Source organism: Scyliorhinus canicula, chromosome 8, assembly GCF_902713615.1.
Source record: "Scyliorhinus canicula chromosome 8, sScyCan1.1, whole genome shotgun sequence".
Classification (NCBI taxonomy): domain Eukaryota; kingdom Metazoa; phylum Chordata; class Chondrichthyes; order Carcharhiniformes; family Scyliorhinidae; genus Scyliorhinus; species Scyliorhinus canicula.
The window spans coordinates 150,381,823-150,403,333 of record NC_052153.1 but is presented as its reverse complement, the minus strand read 5'-3'; the positions used below and the strand labels follow the sequence as shown (position 1 = coordinate 150,403,333).

Sequence of the window (21,511 nt, the reverse complement as noted above, 5' to 3'; positions counted from 1 at the left end):
CTCTTGGATTCGGCTCTCAAGCGGAGAGACCCATCCACCAGCATCACCAGGAGCAAGTAAGTTCAAGGTCAACGCTCGCTACCAGACAGACGACCTTAGCTGTACTCCTGTTACCTCTTCGAACCCAACAGCCTCAGATCCGAACAACGGCCACTGTTCCTCTGACCTAAGGGGGCACCCGAAGTTAAGTATTGGTGTTAGTGATAGAGATAGTTTAGTTTGTAGTATTATCATGCATGAGTAGATCTTACTGAGTGTAAATAAATAGTATTGACTTTGAACTAACTGGTGTATTGGCTCTTTGATTGGTATTCGGGTTGAACCTTGTGGCAGTGTCGAGAGATACCTGGCAACTCTGAAAGTATACACATAATTAGGATTAAGAAAGGCGACCATATTGACTGCTATATTTATAGCAAGTAAACAGAGCAACAATGATGACAAATTTGAAGAGGGACAGTACCGAAGAAGAGAGATTTGCTCACAATATCTGCTAACATGGGAGCCATGAAGGGATGTTGGGTGGTCAGCACTTTAGTGGAAAAAGGGTTGAGGGAGCAGGATGTGGGTCTCATGGATAACATCAGCTCTGAGAGGGCATGAGGGGAGACAGGAGAGAAACAGTAGGAATGAGAGAGTCTGGGGTTAGGACAGGGGGAACCAGAGAGGAAGTTTGGCCTGATGGGTTTGGGAGAAGGACTTGAAAGTGGATGATCAGATAGTCTCAATCTTAGTAAGAAACAAGTCCATGAGCACCTTGTTGTTGTGTGAGGTGAGAACAGAGGAGACAGTGATTTAAGAGCGATCTAAGAAGATGTTTTGCAGTAGAGAGAAGCAGCTGGGAATATCCTGGAATTGTGAGTTGTTTTGACAGATTAGTGGAAGACCCTACAGGACTTTGTGGTCCAGTTAGATCTGGCAGTGGATGCCAAAACCACTACTTACTTGATATGACAAATCAATGAGTGATTAATGAGAGGCAGTCACTTGTTAACATAAATCTTAAGTTTATTAAGTCCAGAGATCAGTCAGTGATAATGAACACAGAAATACTGATTGGAGGACCCCCTATTAAGCTTTTAAAAAATAGCTATGGTAAAGGGAGCAATTTAGTGTTCAAATGTAGAACATTAACAGTTGCATAATTCATCATATTCTGTGTGGACTGTTAGCATCAATGAAAGGAAAATGAAAGGCAAGAAAACATTCAAATTTGAAAATCTAAAATAATAAGTTAGTCAATGTGCGTTTACAGATTTTCAAGTCCAAATTCCTTTAAGAATATATAGTACATTTGACACAGAGCCACTTCATGTTGTGATTAACAATAATAAAGTCCTTCAAAAAACAAATCATGATTGCATGAGCATAGAATACTGTAATATTGAATTGCAAACTACTTACAAATACTGCAAAAAATGTTACTTTATGACTTGTGTTAACCACAGTTTGACAAAGGGCCTTTTAAAGTATCCAATGAAACCCCTGCCAAGAAGCAACTGAACATGTGGTAAGATGAAGTTTGACAAAATACCGCAAGTTACAAAGTCAACAAGTCTCTATTCAAGGTAAAATGGGGAATATTTTTCTCTGTTTGCTTAATCTTAGGAAAACGTTGGCCTGAACCCAAAGTGTGTTTCTCTGGTTTAAGGGTGGATAAAAATACTCTGCATTAAGCTGGCAAAAGTAGTTTGGAAAATTATTCAAACAAACTGAAGGTAGGTATGGAAAAAAACATTTGCTGGCTTGGGCAGGTACACAGGATGAATGGTGGCCGCATCCCCGAGGAGATGCTGTACAGCGAGGTTGTCCGTGCAGGGTGCCTGAAATTTGGATTCAAGGATGCTGTCCAGAGGTATGAAGGCCCTCAACATCAATCACGACGAGTGGCATGCTGGCTGACAATCGAAGCAAATGGCGACATTAGCTGTGTGTAGGAATTCATCGCCACATCGACATGTGGTTTCTGAAGCTCCTAAACCGACGCCAGCCCTGCAGACAGGTTCCAGCAGAGATCATGCCACACTTCCGGGAAAGGGTCAGCTTTTGTGTGGGGCACTTGTGGCAGACTTTGCCTTCCCAGATCCAGCTTGTTCAGCAGTCAAAAGTGCAACAGATGATCAACCTGACCTCAGCAAAATTTGGAAGCTGTATTCCCATCACCTTTAGCAGATGGATTGCTTTCTCTTTTGCAATATTAAATACGCAGTTAAAACAGGAGTTTTGTTAACGATAGTTTTGTTAACCAAATCAAACAGGTTTTATAACTTTAATAACAACATACTGGTCCGGGCAGTGACCAATGACATTTTTGCTCAAATTGTTGTTGCTATACTGCTCCTGCAAAAATGTCTTTGCGCTTTTAGACTAGCGTACAAATGTATGGATTCTGATTCAAATTGAACCAAAAGGTATGATGAATAAATAGTCATTCATTTTACACACAAGTCTGATGGAATTATTCTAAATTATTTGAGGGGTCTCTGCATAGACAATGGAAAAATGAGTGGGGACACTTTTTCCATCCCTATGATCCAAAGACATGCAAGAAAAAAATCATATCCAAATTGCAACATGGTTTTTCTTATACATGGCAAATGCATGGATTTGGTCTTGGGCCTTTCAAACTACTGACAACTACAATCGTCACAACACGCTTATCCCCTTTCAATTCCTTTCTTCAAGAATTGCTTTCTATCTTTACATCTGTTAGTAACACCAAAACCAAGTTCTTAAAAAACTGTTCTTTCAAATGCCTGGGTGATATTTCCAGTTTGTGAAAGATGCCCAGTTGCAGCTGTCCTACACCATCCAATAATGCCAGTCCAGTTGAGTTACTCAGAAAGTAAGGCAGAATGTAGAGGTTTGAAGGTCCGTCTGCTAATTTTCCTTGCATCTAGCAAAGGATTAAGGGGTCTTTTTCCATTTGGTGTGTGGCAAAGCATGTCGTCGAGACTCAGTGCTGTGATTTGTCCAGATAGTTTCAGCATTTCATACACATCCTCAAACCGGCTTTGAAGCTCTGAGTTGTTCTCCAGGGTTTTACGTACTGCAGCCACCTTGGTGACAAATGGATCAAAGTTAATATTGGCTTGTGATAAATTACCTAACAAATCACATGCATTCTTAATATATCTATGTTGAATGTGTAAATAATATGGCGATTCACAACAAAAAATCAGTGACAGACATAGGCAGATTCTATCAGCGGCAAAAACTTAACAACTCAATGGACTAAACAATGTTCTGTCGCAATGTTTTTACTTCAAGGGCACAAAAGAGGAGAAAAACTTACAACAAAGTCCTGGTAGATCATGTCATTTACCCAGCACAATCTCCCAAGCTTTGCACCACAGGAGGTGTATTTATCATGCACAATGATAGGTGCATCATATATATATATATGTCAGAAAATATATGAAATGCCAGAACACATGGCGTGGGATTCTCTGATCCTGAGGCTAAGTGTTGATGCGGTCGGAAACGGCGTCGCATTTCTCGACAGCGTCAACGTGGCTTCAGGATCAGCAATTCTGGCTCCCACAGGGGGCCAGCACGGGACTGGAGCAGCCCACACCGCTCCAGCTGCTGATCCTGGCGTCAACTGAGCGCCGCGGGGGCGCAGTGGCACCGATGCCAACGCACGCATGCGCAGTGGCTCCCTTCTCCGCACCGCCCCGACGCAACATGGCGTAGGCTAAAGGGGCCGGCGCGGAAGAATTGAGGCCCCCAGCCCGAGAGGCCAGCCCGCTAATTGGGCCAGGCCACAACGGAGCCTCCCCCCCCCCCCCCCCCCCCCCCAACCCAACCACGCCGTGGACCCGCCGGCTGAGAGCAGGTTAGAATGGCATCGGCGGGACTCGGGTTTTTTGTGACGGCCGCTTGCCCATCCCGGGCCGAGAATCAGCGGGGGCAATCCCCGCTATGCGGAGAATCGCGTCCCGGCGTCAGGGCACGATTCGCGCCAGTCGCGGGGATTCTCTGTCCCGGCCCCGGGCTGAGAGAATCTTACCCATGGTGTAGCCTTTTCTACAGATACAGGGAATACCACAACTAGTTAAGTAACCGTCAAATGCTGTACTGGACCAGACAGAGTAGAAAGATCCCAGGTTTGATCATTACATGTGTCAGAATGGATGTTAGGTTTTTAATATTTCTGAGGAATATTATGTTATTCTGTATAGAAGGCTGCATGTCTGTGTGTAAATGATTTAATTACTCTGGGGAAAGGTTACCAGAGACCTTGTCTGGGATGATTAAGACATAGAAATTTACAGGTGTTAGGTTTGTGCATTTGTAATGAGATATTAGAACATAGAACATAGAACAGTACAGCACAGAACAGGCCCTTCAGCCCTCAATGTTGTGCCGAGCCATGATCACCCTACTCAAACCCACGTAGCCACCCTATACCCGTAACCCAACAACCCCCCCCCCTTAACCTTACTTTTATTAGGATTAGGACACTACGGGCAATTTAGCATGGCCAATCCACCTAACCCGCACATCTTTGGACTGTGGGAGGAAACCGGAGCACCCGGAGGAAACCCACGCACACAGGGGGAGGACGTGCAGACTCCACACAGACAGTGACCCAGCTGGGAATCGAACCTGGGACCCTGGAGCTGTGAAGCATTTATGCTAACCACCATGCTACCCTGCTGCCCTAAATATTCTGGTGGGTTTGAGATAAACAAGAACAATACAGCACAGGAACAGGCCTTTCGGCCCTCCAAGCCTGTACCGGTCATGATACCAAAACCCTCAGCACTTCCTAGTGCCATATCTCTCTATACCCATCCTATCCATGTATTTGTCAAGATGCCTTTTGAGCGCCGTTTGAGGATGTTGCCTGGTCTGGAGAGTGTTAGCTATGTGGAGAGGCTGAATATACCACAGAATATACCTCCTCTGCACCCTCTCCAAAGCCTCCACATTCCAGGGGCTGGTTTAGCTCACTCGGCTAAATCGCTGGCTTTTAAAGCAGACCAAGCAGGCCAGCAGCACGGTTCGATTCCCGTACCAGCCTCCCCGGACAGGCGCCGGAATATGGCGACTAGGGGCTTTTCACAGTAACATCATGGAAGCCTACTCATAACAATAAGCGATTTTCATTTCATTCTTCTGGTAGTATGGCGACCAGAATTGTGCGCAAAATTCCAAGTGTGGCCGTACCAAGTTTTATACAACTGTAGCATGACTTGCTAGTTCTTAAACCCGATGCCCCGTCCAATGAAGGCAAGCATTTCGTATGCTTTGACTACCTTGCCCACTTGTGTTGCTACTTTCAAAGATTTGTGTACCTGTACGCCCAGATCTCTCTGACTTTCTATATTCCTAAAAGTTTTACTGTATATTTTCCCTCTACATTAGACCTACCAAAATGCATTACCTCACACTTGTCGCAATTAAATTCCATTTGCCATTTCTCTGTCCAAGTCTCCAATCTATCCATGTCCTGCTGTTTCCTCTGACAATCCTCAACACTATCTGCCACTCCACAAACCTTGGTTGGTGTCATCTATGAACTTACTAATCAGACCAGTTACATTTTCCTCCAAATCGTTTATATAAACAGAGGCCCCAGCACCAATCCCTGTGGAACACCACTAGTCACTACCTTCCATTCAAAAAACACCTTTACTGCTACCCTCTGCCTTCTGTGACCGAGCCAGTTCTATATCCATCTTGCCACCTCACCTCTTATCAGTGTGACTTCACCTTTTGTACCAGTCTGCCATGACGCACTTTGTCAAAGGCTTTACTGAAGTCCATATAAACAACATTCACCATCCTCCCCATATCAAACATCTTTGTCACCTCCTCAAAAAACTTGATCAAGTTAGTGAGGCACGACCTTTCCTTCACAAAACCATGCTGTCTATCGCTTATGAGAACATTTGTTTCCAAATGGGTACAAATCCGGTCCCTGTGAATTCTCTCCAATAATTTACCTACTACCGATGTGAGGTTCACTGGCCTATAGTTTCCAGGATTATCCCTGCTACCTTTCTTAAACAGCAGTACCACATTAGCCAATGAGGATATAAAGATGTCAGTCAAGGCCCCAGCAATTTCCTTTCTTGCTTCCCTCAGTATTCCGGGGTAAATCCCATCCGGCCCAACAGACGTATGTACCTTAATGTTTTAAAACATCCAATAGCGCCTCCTTTTTTGTCAATATGACCCAGATTATCCACACACCCTCCCCAAGAATCATCTTCCACAAAGTCCTTTTCTTTGGTGAACACTGATGCAAAGTACTCATTTAGTACCTCGCCCATTTCCTCTGGTTCCACACATAGATTCCCCTTTGTCTTTAGTGGTTCAATCCTTTCCGTGGCCACCCTCTTGCTTTTTACATATGAATAAAAAGCTTTGGGATTCACCTTAATGCTACTTTCCAAGGACTTTTCATTACCCCTCCGAGCCCTCCTAATTCCCCGTTTAAGTACCTTCCTACTTTCTTTATACTCCTCAAGACTTTCGACTGTCCCCACCCTTCTAGATCGTACAATAGTCTCATATTTCTTTTTGACGAGGTTCACAATATCCATTGTTATCCAAGCCTCCCTAAACTTCCCATACTTATCCTTTGTTCTCTCAGGAACGTGACTTTCCTGAATCCTAATCAACTCATCTGAAAGACTCCCACATGCCTGATGTTAATTTACCCTCCAAATGCCGCGCCCAATCCAAATTCTTCAATTCCTGTCGAATATAATCGTAATTTGCCTTTCTCCAGTTTAATTTAATTTTAAAAAATAATCTTTATTGTCACAAGTACATTAACACAGCAGTGAAGTTACCGTGAAAAGCCCCTAGTCGCCACATTCCGGCGCCTGTTCGGGTACACGGAGGGAGAATTTAGAATGTCCAAATTACCTGACAGTACGTCTTTTGGGACTTGTGGGAGGAAACCGGAACACCCGGAGGAAACCCACGCAGACACAGGGAGAACCTGCAAAATCCACACAGACAGTGACCCAAGCCGGGAATCGAACCTGGGACCCTGGCGCTGTGAAGCAACAGTGCTACCCACTGTGCTACTGTGCTGCCCTTGCACCCGTAACCCTACCCTCATCCTTATCCAAAAGTACCCCTAAAACCTACGGAATTGTGGTCACTACTCCCAAACCGTTCCCCTACTGAAACCTCACACCTGTCCAGGCACAAGTAAGCAGGCTGGATCTAACATTTGCATTTTTAGATAAGTTGAGAGTTTGTTTGAATATTATGAAGGGAAGTCAGAAATGACATGATACAGGAGTTCAATAGAATCCCTGCAGTGCAGGAAGCGGCTATTCAGTCCATCCATAAGACCATAAGACATAGGAGCAGAATTAGGCCACTTGGCCCATCGAGTCTGCTCCGCCATTCAATCATGGCTGATACTTTCTCATCCCCATAACCCCTGATCGAGTGTTACATGTGTATACAGAAGAGGGTATATTACATTTTATTGACCTGAAAGTAGACAACATTGAAACATGAACAATTCGATATTCGGAAGGATTTAAGTTTCAAAGAGGTGTGAGAACAATGGAACCCGAGATAAAAGGCGGAAAAAGGTATTTCGAGTTACTGTGGAGAGCTTTGGGGTTGGCTGTGTGGGGAAGATCTCCCAGAAACAGCTCTTGAGATGGGAGGAAGTACAGTTTAAATCAGCTATCCAGTCAAGCCAGAAAATTCTTGGTCTAAAAAGCAGTCTTGCTCCTGAAGGTTTCTTGAACTTCCACAGCAGAGTAGAAGTATGTTTGAGAAACCATGTGGTATGCCTTATTAAAGCAACAGCAACTTTGCCGTGGGTTATAATACTGGTTTTGTATAGTTAAACATCTGTAAGGGAGTATTGCCTGTGGGTCTGACCAAGTAGGGAGTCTTTGGGGGCATGTTTGTAAGACTCATTTTAACTGTGCAACTTTATTTTCTTGTTAATACGCCTTTTACTTTTCATAGAGTTTTCATAGAATTTACAGTGCAGAAGGAGGCCATTCAACCCATCGAGTCTGCACCGGCTCTTGGAAAGAGCACCCTACCCAAAGTCAACACCTCCACCCTATCCCCATAACCCAGTAACCCCGCCCAACATTAAGGGCAATTTTGGACACGAAGGGCAATTTATCACGGCCAATCCACCTAATCTGCACATCTTTGGACTATGGGAGGAAACCGGAGCACCCGGAGGAAACCCACGCACACACGGGGAGGATGTGCAGACTCCGCACAGGTATTGACCCAAGCCGGGAATCGAACCTGGGACCTTGGAGCTGTGAAGCGATTGTGCTATCCACAATGCTACCGTGCTGCCCGTTTGATTTTTTAAATCCCAGAAGTGTTACTGGACTTCTCGTTCTTGAGATCAGTATTTCTCTTCTCATTTTCAGAATACAAAAAGAAAAGGGTGAGCCAAGTTCCCCTCAGGGATCGGGTTTGTTCAGCAATTAACATCTGTTGTCTTCATGACACATGATCAAAGCCTAGCCACAGTAAACTACAATTGGCTTCAGTGCTTGTGGGCAAGATCTATGAAAAATAAAATGAGCCAGGGTTGCTGGTTGCTATTCTCAAGACTGTATTGAATCCCATGTAAGTCAAGATGAGCTGATGATGTTAGCCTCCCCACAATCCCACATTAACACTAACCACTGAAGCACATAGAAGATTATTGGCCTCCTGCATTGCACATTCCTTGGGTGGGCCTTCTTGAACTGCTGCAGTCCTTGTGAGGGTACTCAACCAATCCTGTTAGGTAGGGGTTCCCAGGTTTTGGGCAAACTACTTGAGAATTAAATAAATAAAAGCAAATTACTGCGGACGCTGGAATCTGAAACAAAAAGGACGTCAAGTGTGTCTTTGCATACTTACCACTTCTTGTGAAAAATCCATCTTCTTCACAAACTTTGGGACATTGTTTACAACTGTTTTTTCCAAAACTGAGAGCAGATGTTGCTGTGCTCCTGACAGAGCGAGTAAAAGGACCTGGACAAAAATTGCACAGGTACATTTGATATAGCCTTTTCAAATAAAATATATTCTGAGTTGCAAGTGAAAATATATTTAAATATCTATCACTTTCAAAACGTATCAACTTCGAAAACATGTGGGAATAAAAAAACACTTTATACAAGCAGGCTTTTTAACTTTGTGTCATTCTGGTGAATCTGCAGGGTTCTCCCTCCAAGGCCAACATAACCTTCCCAAAGTGGGATGCTCAAGCTGAATGGAGCACTTTGTATGGAGTTTCACCACGTTTCTGTGCAACTACAGAACATAAAAAACAGGAGCTGGGTGGAGTCGGTCTTCAAGCCTGCCTCACCATTCAACAAGATCATGACTGATCTTCTCGCTCAACATTACCTTCCTGCACTGTCCCCATATTCCTTAATACCAAAAATCTACTGACTTCCATCTTGAATATACTGGAAGACTACTGCTCGCTGGGGTAGAGCAATCTTGTCCTCTACCTAAGCTGAAGTATCACATCCTCATTTTTGTATCCCCAACTCCTTGCAATAAAGGACAACCTCCTGTTATATATTCGTGCACATGGATTAGAATAAGGATGGTTCAAATAGAAAGACTGTAAAAATGTCTCCATAAAAGGTTTCAGTGGCCGACCTGCCTCCTGCAAGTGGATTGTCTCCCCATCCCTCATCTCACCTCTGTTAATATTGGAATTGGGTGGGTTTGAGGTAGGTTGGATTCTTGTTTCAGATCTTTCACTTTTTAAGCACCCACCCATTTCTGGGAGAGTTAAAACCACGCTCAAGGGTGACTGCCATTTCCTCCGTGTCGATGTGTGCATCTATCCTTAATATGCTCATATTTCATTTTGATCATTTTCTCTCAATATATTTGTAAAAATTTTTACTGTTTGCTTTGATATCTGCTGCAAGATTTACTTCCAAATACCCATTTTGCACCTTTTACTTTATTTGTATCCGAATGTTACCCCGTTAATGTTTTCCCAATCTGCTAGAGTACCACTTTTCCTTTTTTTGAGATTATTTTAGTTTAATACTGTCTTTTGTCTCATTTGATGACCATGGTTGCTTAATTACACATATAGAGTTTTTGTCTTTTAGGGGTATGTACCAGATTTGTATTGTGCCAATAACTTAGCTAATATTGGTGACAGTCATGGCTTTGAAGTTTACCTTGCTAAATTTTAATACCCTGATTGAGATACTTTTTCCCTCCACTGACACTGATTTCCAATGTCCCCTTACCGTGATTAGTAACCAATTTGAAACACCATAAGAGGTAGGAGCAGAAGTAGACCATTCGATCCATCAAATCTTCTCCGCCATTCAATGAGATCGGAATGATAATCCTCAACTCCACGTTCCTACTTTATCCTCATAATCCTTGATTTTGTTACCGATTAAAATCTAGTAGAATCTTGTTCTTTAGTGGGTTCTAAAACATATTGTTCCAAAAAACTGTTCTCGATACCTTCTGGAAATACAGTGCCTTTACTACCCGAATTGTTCGGTTTCTCCCTGCCAGCATGAAAATTAAAAATCACTTATCATAAGCACATTGTAATCTGACACATGCTTTTCAAATCTCTATATTTAAACATTCCCCAAAACATCATTATGATCAGGAAGTCCCAAAGACCCTTATCAGAGTGTTTCATCTTTCTCAGTTTCTTATTTCAGAACATAGGGCAGGGAGACTGAAATTCTTCATTGCCACACTGTCTTTTATTAATAGTTTCACTTCTTCCCCTTGTCAAATTTCCCTCACCTTTTTAAAGATCCTATAGCTCCCAATCATAACAAATAGGAACTGGAGTAGGTCACATGGCTCCCCAAGTCCACTCTATGTCATTCAGTAAGATCATGGCTGATTTTTGACCCCGTCTAATCCCCATATCCCTTTATTCAGGAATTTTCAAAGTCGGGGTCGCGACCCGCGGGTGGGTGTCCGCAGGGTAGTGGAGCCGGCGTTTAACAATGCCGGCTGCAAGCGGCCTTCAAAATGATGACCGCGACCATGTAAAAAATGCGGGCACACTGCGCATGCGTGCCCACTCATAGGTGTGCACGCGCAGAACCACCGTGTTTATGCGCAGTAACACCAATGAGCGCGTACGCATGCGCAGTGTACCCGCAATTTTTTCATAGTCGTGACCGTCATTTTGAAGGCCGCTCGCAGCCGGCATTGTTAAAAGCCGGCTGTTGCGCACAAATTTGCGTAATTGGAGATGCAGCAGACTATTTAAAAAAAAATTTAATGTAATGTTCCTGCCTGAAGGGAGGCAGAGAGCAGGTCGCGCCCCCCCCCCCCCCAAAGTGCTTTGAGCGCGATTGTGATTCCTCCATTTTGTCAGCAGCAAACAAGGTAAGAGAAAATGATGGGTCCCAAAGGTCAGCCGGCGTGAATCAGGAAGGTCACCAGCAGGGGTCACAAAGGTCGGTCCGCGTGGGTCCCGAAGGCTGGCTGGTTGGTAAAAATCGGCCCCCGGAAAAAAAGTTTGAAAAACACTGCCTTGATTCCCTTTATGCCCAAAAATGTATGTCGGTCTTGAACATACTTAATACTGAAAATCCACAGCCTTTCGAGATAGAGAATTCCAAATGTTCACAAACGTACAAGTGAAAAAATTCCTTATTTCAGTCTTAAATTATCAATCCCATATTTCGAGACTGCGCCCCATGTTCTAGACTGTCAGCCAGGGAAACCACCTCTCAGCATCTATCCTGTCAAACATGCTTATGATCTTACATGTTTCAATGATATTCCCTCTCATTCTTCTAAACTACAGAGAGCAAAGGGCCAAATCTTCTCAACCTCTAATCACAGAACACCCTCTCATTACTGTAATCAATCCTGTGAACGTTCACTGCACCATCTCCAAGAAAGTACATCATTTGTTAGATAAGAAGAACAACATTATACACAGTATTCCAGGTTTGGTTTCTCAAAAGCCCCATACAATTGTAGCAAGACGTCCTCAGTCTCTTACTCCAAAATGCTTACAATAAAGGCCGACATGCCATGTGCCTTCCTAATTGCTGGTGTGCCTGATTGCTAGCTTTCTGTGCTTCTTGTATGAGGGCACCCAAGGCCCTCTGAACATCAATGCTTAAAAGTTTCTCAGTATTTAAAAAAAATATTCTGACTTTTGATTCTTCCCACCAAAGTGGATAATTCACATTTTCCCACATAACGCTCCATTGACCATCCGGATCTAACTAAATCCTCTTCGTGTTGGCCTCACAGCTTACATTCCCACCGACGTTAATATCATCAGCAAACTTGAAACATCACTTTCTTTACCTTCATCCAAGTCAATTAATATAGATTGTAAACAGTCGCGGCTCCAGCAATGAGCCTTGTGGCATTGGAAAAATGTTCCGTTTATCCCTCCTCTCAGCTTTCTGACCATTAACCAATCCCCTACCCATTCTAACATATTGTCCCCAACCCCACGAGCCCTTCGGTTGAGGAATAATCATGCTCTTCCTGTAACCAGGTTTCTGTAATGGCTTTAATTGATACCCATTAGTGACTTTGTGCTTCTTAGCTTATTTCATACGCTACGTGCATTTGTATACAGAGCTTTTTATTTAGATAGCCAGGCCTGCCTTCCTCTATATTCTGCCGCCCTTTTATCCCCACTTTTTAATCTTACTTAATGCATATTGAGCCCACCAAAATCCATGTTCCAGATGGCTGTGCTTTGATGAAACACCTGCTCCTTAATGGCACGTGGGACTGAAGTGTGATTAACTGGAGTTGGAAGGCAGTTTTTTGTTTGTCCGAGCTCCTTTTTGTTCCACATTTCAAATTAGTCAGCTGAGGGTTTAACACATTTTTCATGGTTTGCAAATATATCACCGCAAGTTTTAACATTAAAAAAAAGGTAGAAAATGCAACACAGTTGAAGCATCGGTAACACAAAGTGAGACTATTTTTCTGGTCTGTTCCACAAATGTCATGCCTCCTACTTCATGATCTTCTAGAATTTCTTGGTTGGATTGTGAAAGGTGCTAAATGAATCCAAATTGTTTAGTTAAAAGCGATGGAGATACTTACATGGAGATTAAGACAAATTTTGCTGTCTGTGCACATTATGTGTGAATAAATTGACCGAGCTTTTACAACATCATTCTGAAATAAGAGGGATTAAAAAGGAATTAGTTTTTTTCTGTAACAGAGAATTAAGAAGTGGCATTATGCGACGTTTCCAGTGATGGAATAACAAATACAGATTTGTCCCGCGTTACTGAGAAACATTAAAGATGCTGCTTTTGTAATTTCCACAAAAGAAAGGCAACTGCATTGAACGGACCTTTAAAATTAAAAATAGGTATGATCCCGCAGCAAAGAAATTTAAATTACTCAAACAGCAAGTTACAATATTAATGAATGAATATTTAAATTCATAATTTAGTTACATCTCTGGCATAGTCTTGCACTAGTTAAGTACTGAAAGGTTAAAGAGGCTATTTTTCACTGGGACATCAGGATCCTATGTTCAATTGAGTTTGTGATGATAACCTCCAGGATGTAGGCGATGGGGAATTTGGGAATAGTAATGCGGTTTGTTGAATGCCAAGTGGATGTGGCACATCTCTTCCTTGCTGTAATGCCATAAGCATTTTGGATTATTCAAAGTAGCGTTGAGCTTTATTCAACAACACTAAAAACGAAACAAGAATCCGAATGAAAAAGCTGCAGGAGCCCTGTGCTTTGGTTACAAAAATTACCTCAAATCAAAATGAAAGCAGAGAAGATTTTTAATCTGGAAAATAATCGAACCAAATAAACTACAGTTCTTTTTACATGCATCCTCCAAGTAAAGCTGTGGGGAAACAGAATCACAAAGAAATAAAGACTTTTGGTATGCCTAATTATTACTATTACCCACTTACTACTAATTATACCTAATTATGACACTATCACCCTCAGCAGCAACTTGTATATTTTGTGCTGGTAGACTGCGTGTAAAACCATACCTGCTTGATTGCAAATGCTACTGCAAAGCAGAATGCATGACGGGGAACAAAATCTCCTCTTGTTGCTGATTCTTCCAGCAGCATGTTGCAGATCTTGTATGATTCATCTGTGTCCTGTGTGAAGGTCATCAAGATGTTTTTACCAGGAAACAAACCTGGAGTTCAGATAATGCAAACCTACCCTGGTGAACAAAGCCACAGACCATCCTCTCTTACTAGGAGAATAGGACAGGTCAGTTCAGACCATCATATATTTCGAGGTCATAGCTAAACCCTCTGATCCAAATGATATATAGAAGAGAGGACATTCATGTGACTGGACTGCAAGAAGAAGTGGCAAAATAAGTTACTATAGATTCAGAAAAATATCATATAATTGAATGGGCCTGTGTTCCAGATATAAACATCATTAACTCTGTAAATGTTGTATGTCACATTTTTGTGGATGATTAGCAACATGTCTTAGTTCCTTGGTTTCTAAGAAGCTGGCCTCCAACTCAATGAGCCCGTCAACACAAAGTCTGGTTTCTGCGGGTTTGATACTGCTTCCAAAATAGGCTTTTTTTCTTTCTTGCATCCTGTCAAACAAGTGCTACAGTATTTCTATCACCGCGGACATTGACTTTGCACAGCACTGAGTGTGCCCACAGTGTTAAAGGTGAGCTACAAATTCCTTCGTTTTCTTTTAATCAAAAAATAAATCTTCCATTTTCAAGCCTCTGGAAAACAAGAGGTACGTGAACAAAACATTTTGGACAGAATTAGTGATGGGATCACCTCGCCATGAAATAACACACCATTTTTCTGCCCACTTATCAATTCTGTTTTTATCTGTCTGCAGTGACTCACAATAACAGAGAAAACGACGAGTTGATCATTAGAGGTCTTCAAGTAGAGGTAAATAGTTTTCACTGGTCAGTGGGATGGTAATGAGTCATCACAAACTTTATCACAAAAATAATTAAAAGGAGGCGAGAAGAAAAATGAACGTACACAGATAATGGTCACAACAGGGAATGAACTGCATAAATTTTTCTGGAAAAATAATCCATAAATTATTTTTACAAAGGGTATTCAATGGCTGCCTGAAGAATATAATTAAACAGTATGGGAATTTCGTAGAAGAGTAGAACTGGACTAGGTTAATTCTTGAGGAGAAAACAATGGTACAGTCTTGGTGGACTCTTAAGTTTATAATTTTACAAAATCACTCTTTGCTACATTAGATTAAATTTCCTGGCAACAAATTATAAATTTGTTTGATGATGTATTGAATACGGTATGTTCAAGCCTATTAAAATGCATTCCGTTTGTCTAAGATTCAGCTCAGAAAGAGGCCATTCAGCCCATCGCATCTGCATAGGCCAAAGAATGAAAAATAAAAACACTAGTCCACTTCCAGCTGCTGTCCAACGAGTCTGCACCGACCCTCTGAAAGAGGACCCTACCTAGGCCCAATCCCCCACACTATCCTCCGAGACCCCGCGCATCTATCACGGTCAACCCACCTAACCGGCACATCTTTGGACTGTGGGAGGAAACCGGAGCACCCGGAGGAAACCCATGCAGACACGGGGAGAATGTGCAACCTTCACTAAGACAGCCACCCAAGGCTAGAATTGAACCCGGGTCCCTGGTGCTGTGAAGCAGCACTTTGCCACCGATGCTCCAAATGGAAAATGACTTCCCTTAGAGCTCAGAGCAGGGTTATTGATTTATAAATTAGAGCCTTTGTAGTAGATCTAAATGTTTCCACCAGAGCAGTAGTAAGATTGGTTGCTATATAAGTGACCAATCTGCTTGGTATGAAGTGCTTCACAGGTGTGTCCACCCCACCCCTCTCCCTTCCCTCCACATCCCAATTTTCTTCCTCATACACCAGCTGCAAAGTGCGTGTCATTCGGGTACAAGTTCATAATTCATGTGGCTCCACACAATTCACAGGCTATTCAGAGGAAACCAAGATGAATAAATGAGTGGGCGTTGTTCAGTAGTAACTTTCCCACATATGGTCAGGACTTGCTTTTATGCAGGCTGTGCACGAGGCTGCTTTCTGTTTATTAACCAAGCTCTCTGCATTCAGATCTTTAAGAGTGGTGGCTTCCTTCAGTGCCCCTATCTATAGCTCCAGTTGATGCAGATAGATATGTTGGCATCAATGGAGAACTTTCAAACAAATTTAAAGTTAGAAGAGCTTGACATGTTTACAAATTACTTACCATTTTGTAGCAGACAGCAAATGCCAGTGTGTAAGTGTCTTTGCTAAATTTTATTCCTTGATTTTTCATTTCTAGAAGGACTCCCAAAGCACCTAATCAAATAACATCAAATCAACACAGAATAATTGCAGCACCATATCAAAGCGCAATGACAGAAATTATTGAATTAACATTGGCATGGCATAAAAATTAACTGGCACTTCAATGTGAAGTCATCACATTGTCATTATGCATTGTACTAATAGTAATTACCCGGTAGCATTAAACACGCCTCGTTCCCTGATACTACTGACAATATTCTGGTTATTCTCTGTGTCTGGCTATGTGTGTAATCTACTTTTTTGCAGGTGTAATCTAGGCTGACACTTCAGTGTAATATGGACTGAGTGTTGGAGTGCTGCACTAATTATTTCAGATGAAGCACAAAATCAAGTTCCATCTATCTGTTGCATTCGTTCAGTTAAATGTTAAATATCCTAAGATTCTTCAAGGAAGTGCAGAGAGTTCTCCCAATGCCCTGGCCAACATTCTGCCCGCAATAACTACTGCCAATTAAGTTAATTCAACTGATTTACTATTGTTATGGGCAAAATGATGGCCATGTGTGCTTACATACCAGTGACTACACATCAAAAACCTTAATTGGTCACAAAGCACTTATGGGTATCCCAAGAACACGATAAGGCACCTTATAAATGCAAATTCTTTCTTATTTATTACTTGATTTGCAACGACTATTGTTTGTTCCCCTCAAACAAATAATAGTATACATCTTAGATTATAAATGTTTGTAATCCAGAGGAATTTGGGAGGTTTTCGCCAGGTATTGGGACAAGATTCAACCTGACAGAACAGAAACACGTATAGCTTTAGACTATTTGGTGGTACAGAACAAGGAAGAATACAGCACAGGAACAGGCCCTTCGGCCCTCCAAGCCTGTACTGATCATGATACCACCCTTGGCCAAAACCCTCAGAACTTCCTAAAAGAATAAAGAACCTGGGTATCGCTAAAAAAGATACATGTCGAAGCTTTTCATCTTACACTAATCAGGACATTTGGTATCAGTATTTCTGGTATGCTAGGCAATGACTTCATGAGTGCAAGATGAAAAACTTCAACACAAGTCTTTTTCCAGTGATACTCAAGTCTAGATCTGTTTCGGGTTGATGCTGATACCACAGGAAGGTTCACAAAACCATACTTGATAAAGTTATGCAATTCATGCTCCAGTAATCAATCATTCAAATAACATTAACATGCCCCTCCTGTTTCTTATAATCCACTGAAATTCCCAATTTAATTTACATTTCATAATTGATTCATTATTTGGATGCTTTGGAAGTAATAAATTGCTTCACTATGCCCTTGATAAGTTTAATGATTTGTGGCTGTATCATTATTATTGTAGATATGCAAGGCTGATTCCACGATCTGGCACTAGTTCGGAATTTATAGCATCTTAGAATTTATATTGCAGAAGGAGGCCATTCGGCCCATCGAATTTGCACGGGCCCTTGGAAAGAGCACCCTACTTCAGACCATGTCTCCATCCTATCCCCATAACCCCACCTAACCCTTTGGACACTAAGGGGCAATTATGCATGGCCAATCCACCTAAGCTGCACAGCTTTGTGGGAGGAAACTGCAGCACCCAGAGGAAACCCACGCAGACAAGAGGAGAACGTACAAACTCCACAAAGACAGTCACCCGAGGCCTGAGCTTAACCTGCGTCCCTGGAGCTGTGAGGCAGTGCTAACCACTGTGCCACCATGCAGCCCTTGCGAGCACAAGCACCCAATAATTTGAAAACAGACCTGTACTTTCCTAGTTCCCCTACTATGATGGAATGAGGCCAGTGAAGAAATAATCATTTGCGTTCGATTACAAAAATTTTTGAACAGCATACATAGTAAAGAATTCTGGTTTGCTAAAGTCCACTTACGCTCGTAGCTTCCCTTCATAAATAGCATATCCATGACGATGTTGAAAGATGTTGAGTCAGAGAAGAAGCCTTTCAGATTCTGTAGGCAACAAGAAATGAAGTTTATAGGTCACGAGAGGAATAGAATTATGGGCAGAATTCTGGGTACAAGGAATCGTGCAGTAATCAGTAAGCAGCTAATTAGGTGAAGCAGCACGGTGCAGGATATAAATATATTCTTCCAAAAAGTTTGGAAACTTCTCAGAAGACATTGCGTGCGATTCTCTGAGGCCCTTCGACCCTCCCAGCCTGCGCCGATCCAGATCCTTTATCTAAAACTGTCTCCTATTTTCCAAGGTCTACTTCCCTCTGTTCCCGCCCATTCATATACCTGTCTAGATGCTTCTTAAATGATGCTATCGTGCCCGTCTCTACCACCTCCGCTGGTAAAGCGTTCCAGGCACCCACCACCCTCTGCGTGAAAAACTTTCCACGCACATCTCCCTTAAACTTTCCCCCTCTCACTTTGAAATTGTGACCCCTTGTAACTGACACCCCCACTCTTGGGAAAAGCTTGTTGCTATCCACCCTGTCCATACCTCTCATAATTTTGTAGACCTCAATCAGGCCCCCCCTCAACCTCCTTTTTTCCAACGAAAACAATCCTAATCTACTCAACCTTTCTTCATAGCTAGCACCTTCCATACCAGGCAACATCCTGGTGAACCTCCTCTGCACCCTCTCCAAAGCATCCACATCCTTCTGGTAATGTGGCGACCAGAGAGGCGTGGAAAAATTCCACCCAATGTATTTTAAAGATAATATTGCATTTAAAAAAAAATCTAATTCCATTTCAAGTTGTATTTAGAATCATATTCAAATTCAGAATATGTTCATGAACGCAAATACACACAATGGATTTAACAGGCTAGTATGAGTAAGAAACTAGGGGTACAGTATCCAATGCAATACAACATCATGTGGTCATGAAGGCAGTTAACTATCCTCTATGGTAACATTAGGCTCAACTTGCAATAAAAATATACGGAGTCTACACACTTCGCATTTGGTGCAACATATCATTTGGTGCAACATATTATTCCAACGCACAAGGAGTCTATCCATTTATTTCAGAAATTAGTAACTCATTTAGAATTCAGAAATTAGTACCAATAGTAATTAGTAAATACATTTCTTAAAAAAAAATAGGATTACATAAAGCAGAAATTAATCAATTCAAACTCTATCATGGGTAATGTTCTGTGTTGTAAAGGGGGAAACAAAGTTAAGTACTTCTGCAAATTCCTCTGGTCAAAAATTCAAACATACTCCTTACCACTCAAGCAAACATTCCACTTTAAATGTAATGTTCCAAAACTCATCTGTTTATGGCCAGAAAAGTGATCTCCCTGATCTGTTTGACTTTTCTTCAATTAATTTATGTGATGTGGGCATCGTAGCTAGGCTAGCATTATTACCCATCTCTAATTTCCCAGGAAAAGGTTGTGGTCAACCACCTTCTTGATCCGCCGCAGTCCATCTATGCAGGTACACCCACAATGCTGTTAGGAAGTTCCCAGATTTTGACTGAATCGCAGTGAAGGAACAGCGATATAGTTCCAAGTCAGGATGTTGTGTGACTAGGGAACTTGCAAAAGTGGTGGTCCCGTGATAATAATCTGTGAAAATCCCCTAGTTGCCACATTACGATGCCTGTTCGGGTTCACTGAGGGAGAATTCAGAATGTCCAATTCATCCAACAAGCATGTCTTTCGGGACATGTGGGAGGAAACTGGAGCACCCGGAGGAAACCCATGCAGACACGGGGAGAACGTGCAGACTCTGCACAGTGACTCAAGCCGGGATTCGAACCTGGGTCCCTAGTGCTGTGAAGTAACAGTGCTAACCACTGTGCTACCATGCCGTCATACATCTGTTGCCATGTTTTTCTAGGTTTGGAAGGTGTTGGCGAAGGAGCCTTGGTGAGTTGTTGCAATGCATATTGTAGATGGTACACAATGCTGTCATTGCGTGTTGGTGGTGGACGGAATGAATGTTTCAGGCGATGAAATGCTGTGTCAATCAAGCAGGCTGCTTTGTCCTGGATGGTGCCAAGCTTCTCAAGTGTTGTTGGAGCTGCACTGATTCAGGCAAGTATAAACAATTTCATCATACTCCTGACTTGTGCCTTGTAAATAGTGGACAGGCTTTGGGGAGTCAGGAGTTACTGCCCACAGAATTCCCAGCCTCTGTGGTCTTCTAGCCATGGCATTTATGTAGCTGGTCATTGATGTGCAGTCCAAAGATGTCCAGATTACGTGGATTGGCTATGCTGAATTGCCAATTAGTGTCCAAAAGGTTAGGTGGGGTTACTGGGATGGGGTAGAGGCGTGGGCTTAAGTAGGGTGCTCTTTCTAAGGGCAGGTGCAGACTCGATGGGCCAAATGGCCTCATTCTGCTCTATAAATTCTATGATTCTATTGGGGGCCGGTTTAGCTCAGTTGACTAGGCAGCTGGTTTGGGATGCAGTACAACGCATTGTAGGTTCAATTCCCGTACCAGCTGAGGTTATTCATGAAGACCTTTCCCCTCGCTCGAGGTGTGGCGATCATTAGGTTAAACTACCTCCGCCAGCTCTCCACCTCAAAGGGGAAAGCAGTTTATGGCCATCTGGGACTATGGCGACTTTACCTTTACATTGGTATCCTCTATGGTGAGATTTCAGCAATGGTTGAATGCCATGGGGGAGATGATTAAATTCTTACTTGTTAGAGACGGTTATTGCTTGGCACTTTAAAAAAAATATATACTTTATTCTCTTCCTTTTTCACATTTTCTCCCAAATTTACACCCACCAACGGTAAATAATAATCATTAACAAGTATGACAATCCCCATATCCATAACAACGATCCCATCCTCCCACCAACCCCCAAACATTATCCCGCATGTTCACACAAACAAATGACAAAGAGGAATCATGAATCACCCATCTTCACCCTTAATACACACAGGCCCCCCTCCCCACAACCTCCCAGCCCCCCCCCCCCCAACTAATGTTCAATGTTATCCAGTTCTTGAAAGTGCATGATGAATAATGCCCATGAATTGTAGAACCCCTCTATCCCTCCCCTCAGTTCAAACTTAATCTTCTCAAGAGTCAAGAATTCCAACAGGTCCCCCTGATCTGCCACCACCTTCTCCATCTGGAAGCGTACCCTTTTGCCGACCATTACCACTACCCCTCGAGCCCTTCCGTCAAATCCAGAGTGAAATACCTGACTAACCCAGCCCTTTTTAAGTCTCACCTGGTCCTTCACCCTCAAGTGAGTCTCCTGCAGCATTGCCACATCGGCTTTCAAATTTTAAAGATGCGCAAGCACCCTTGACCGGA

General features: G+C 42.6%; 1 protein-coding gene across 2 annotated transcripts in view; it reads right to left on the bottom strand.

Annotated features, from left to right (window-relative positions):
* Positions 1-986: 986 nt before the first annotated feature.
* The window catches only part of ptcd2 (pentatricopeptide repeat domain 2), a 49,749-nt gene continuing 29,224 nt past the window's right edge, over positions 987-21,511 (bottom strand). For both annotated transcript variants that reach the window (XM_038805422.1, XM_038805423.1), the window contains 6 exons: positions 18,140-18,218; positions 16,193-16,284; positions 13,974-14,087; positions 13,051-13,125; positions 8,869-8,982; positions 987-3,059 (listed from right to left, as the gene is read on the bottom strand). In XM_038805422.1, coding sequence (XP_038661350.1) covers positions 2,835-3,059; positions 8,869-8,982; positions 13,051-13,125; positions 13,974-14,087; positions 16,193-16,284; positions 18,140-18,218 — 699 coding nt within the window. In that variant the 3' untranslated portion in view covers positions 987-2,834. The remainder of the gene's footprint in view (positions 3,060-8,868; positions 8,983-13,050; positions 13,126-13,973; positions 14,088-16,192; positions 16,285-18,139; positions 18,219-21,511) is intronic.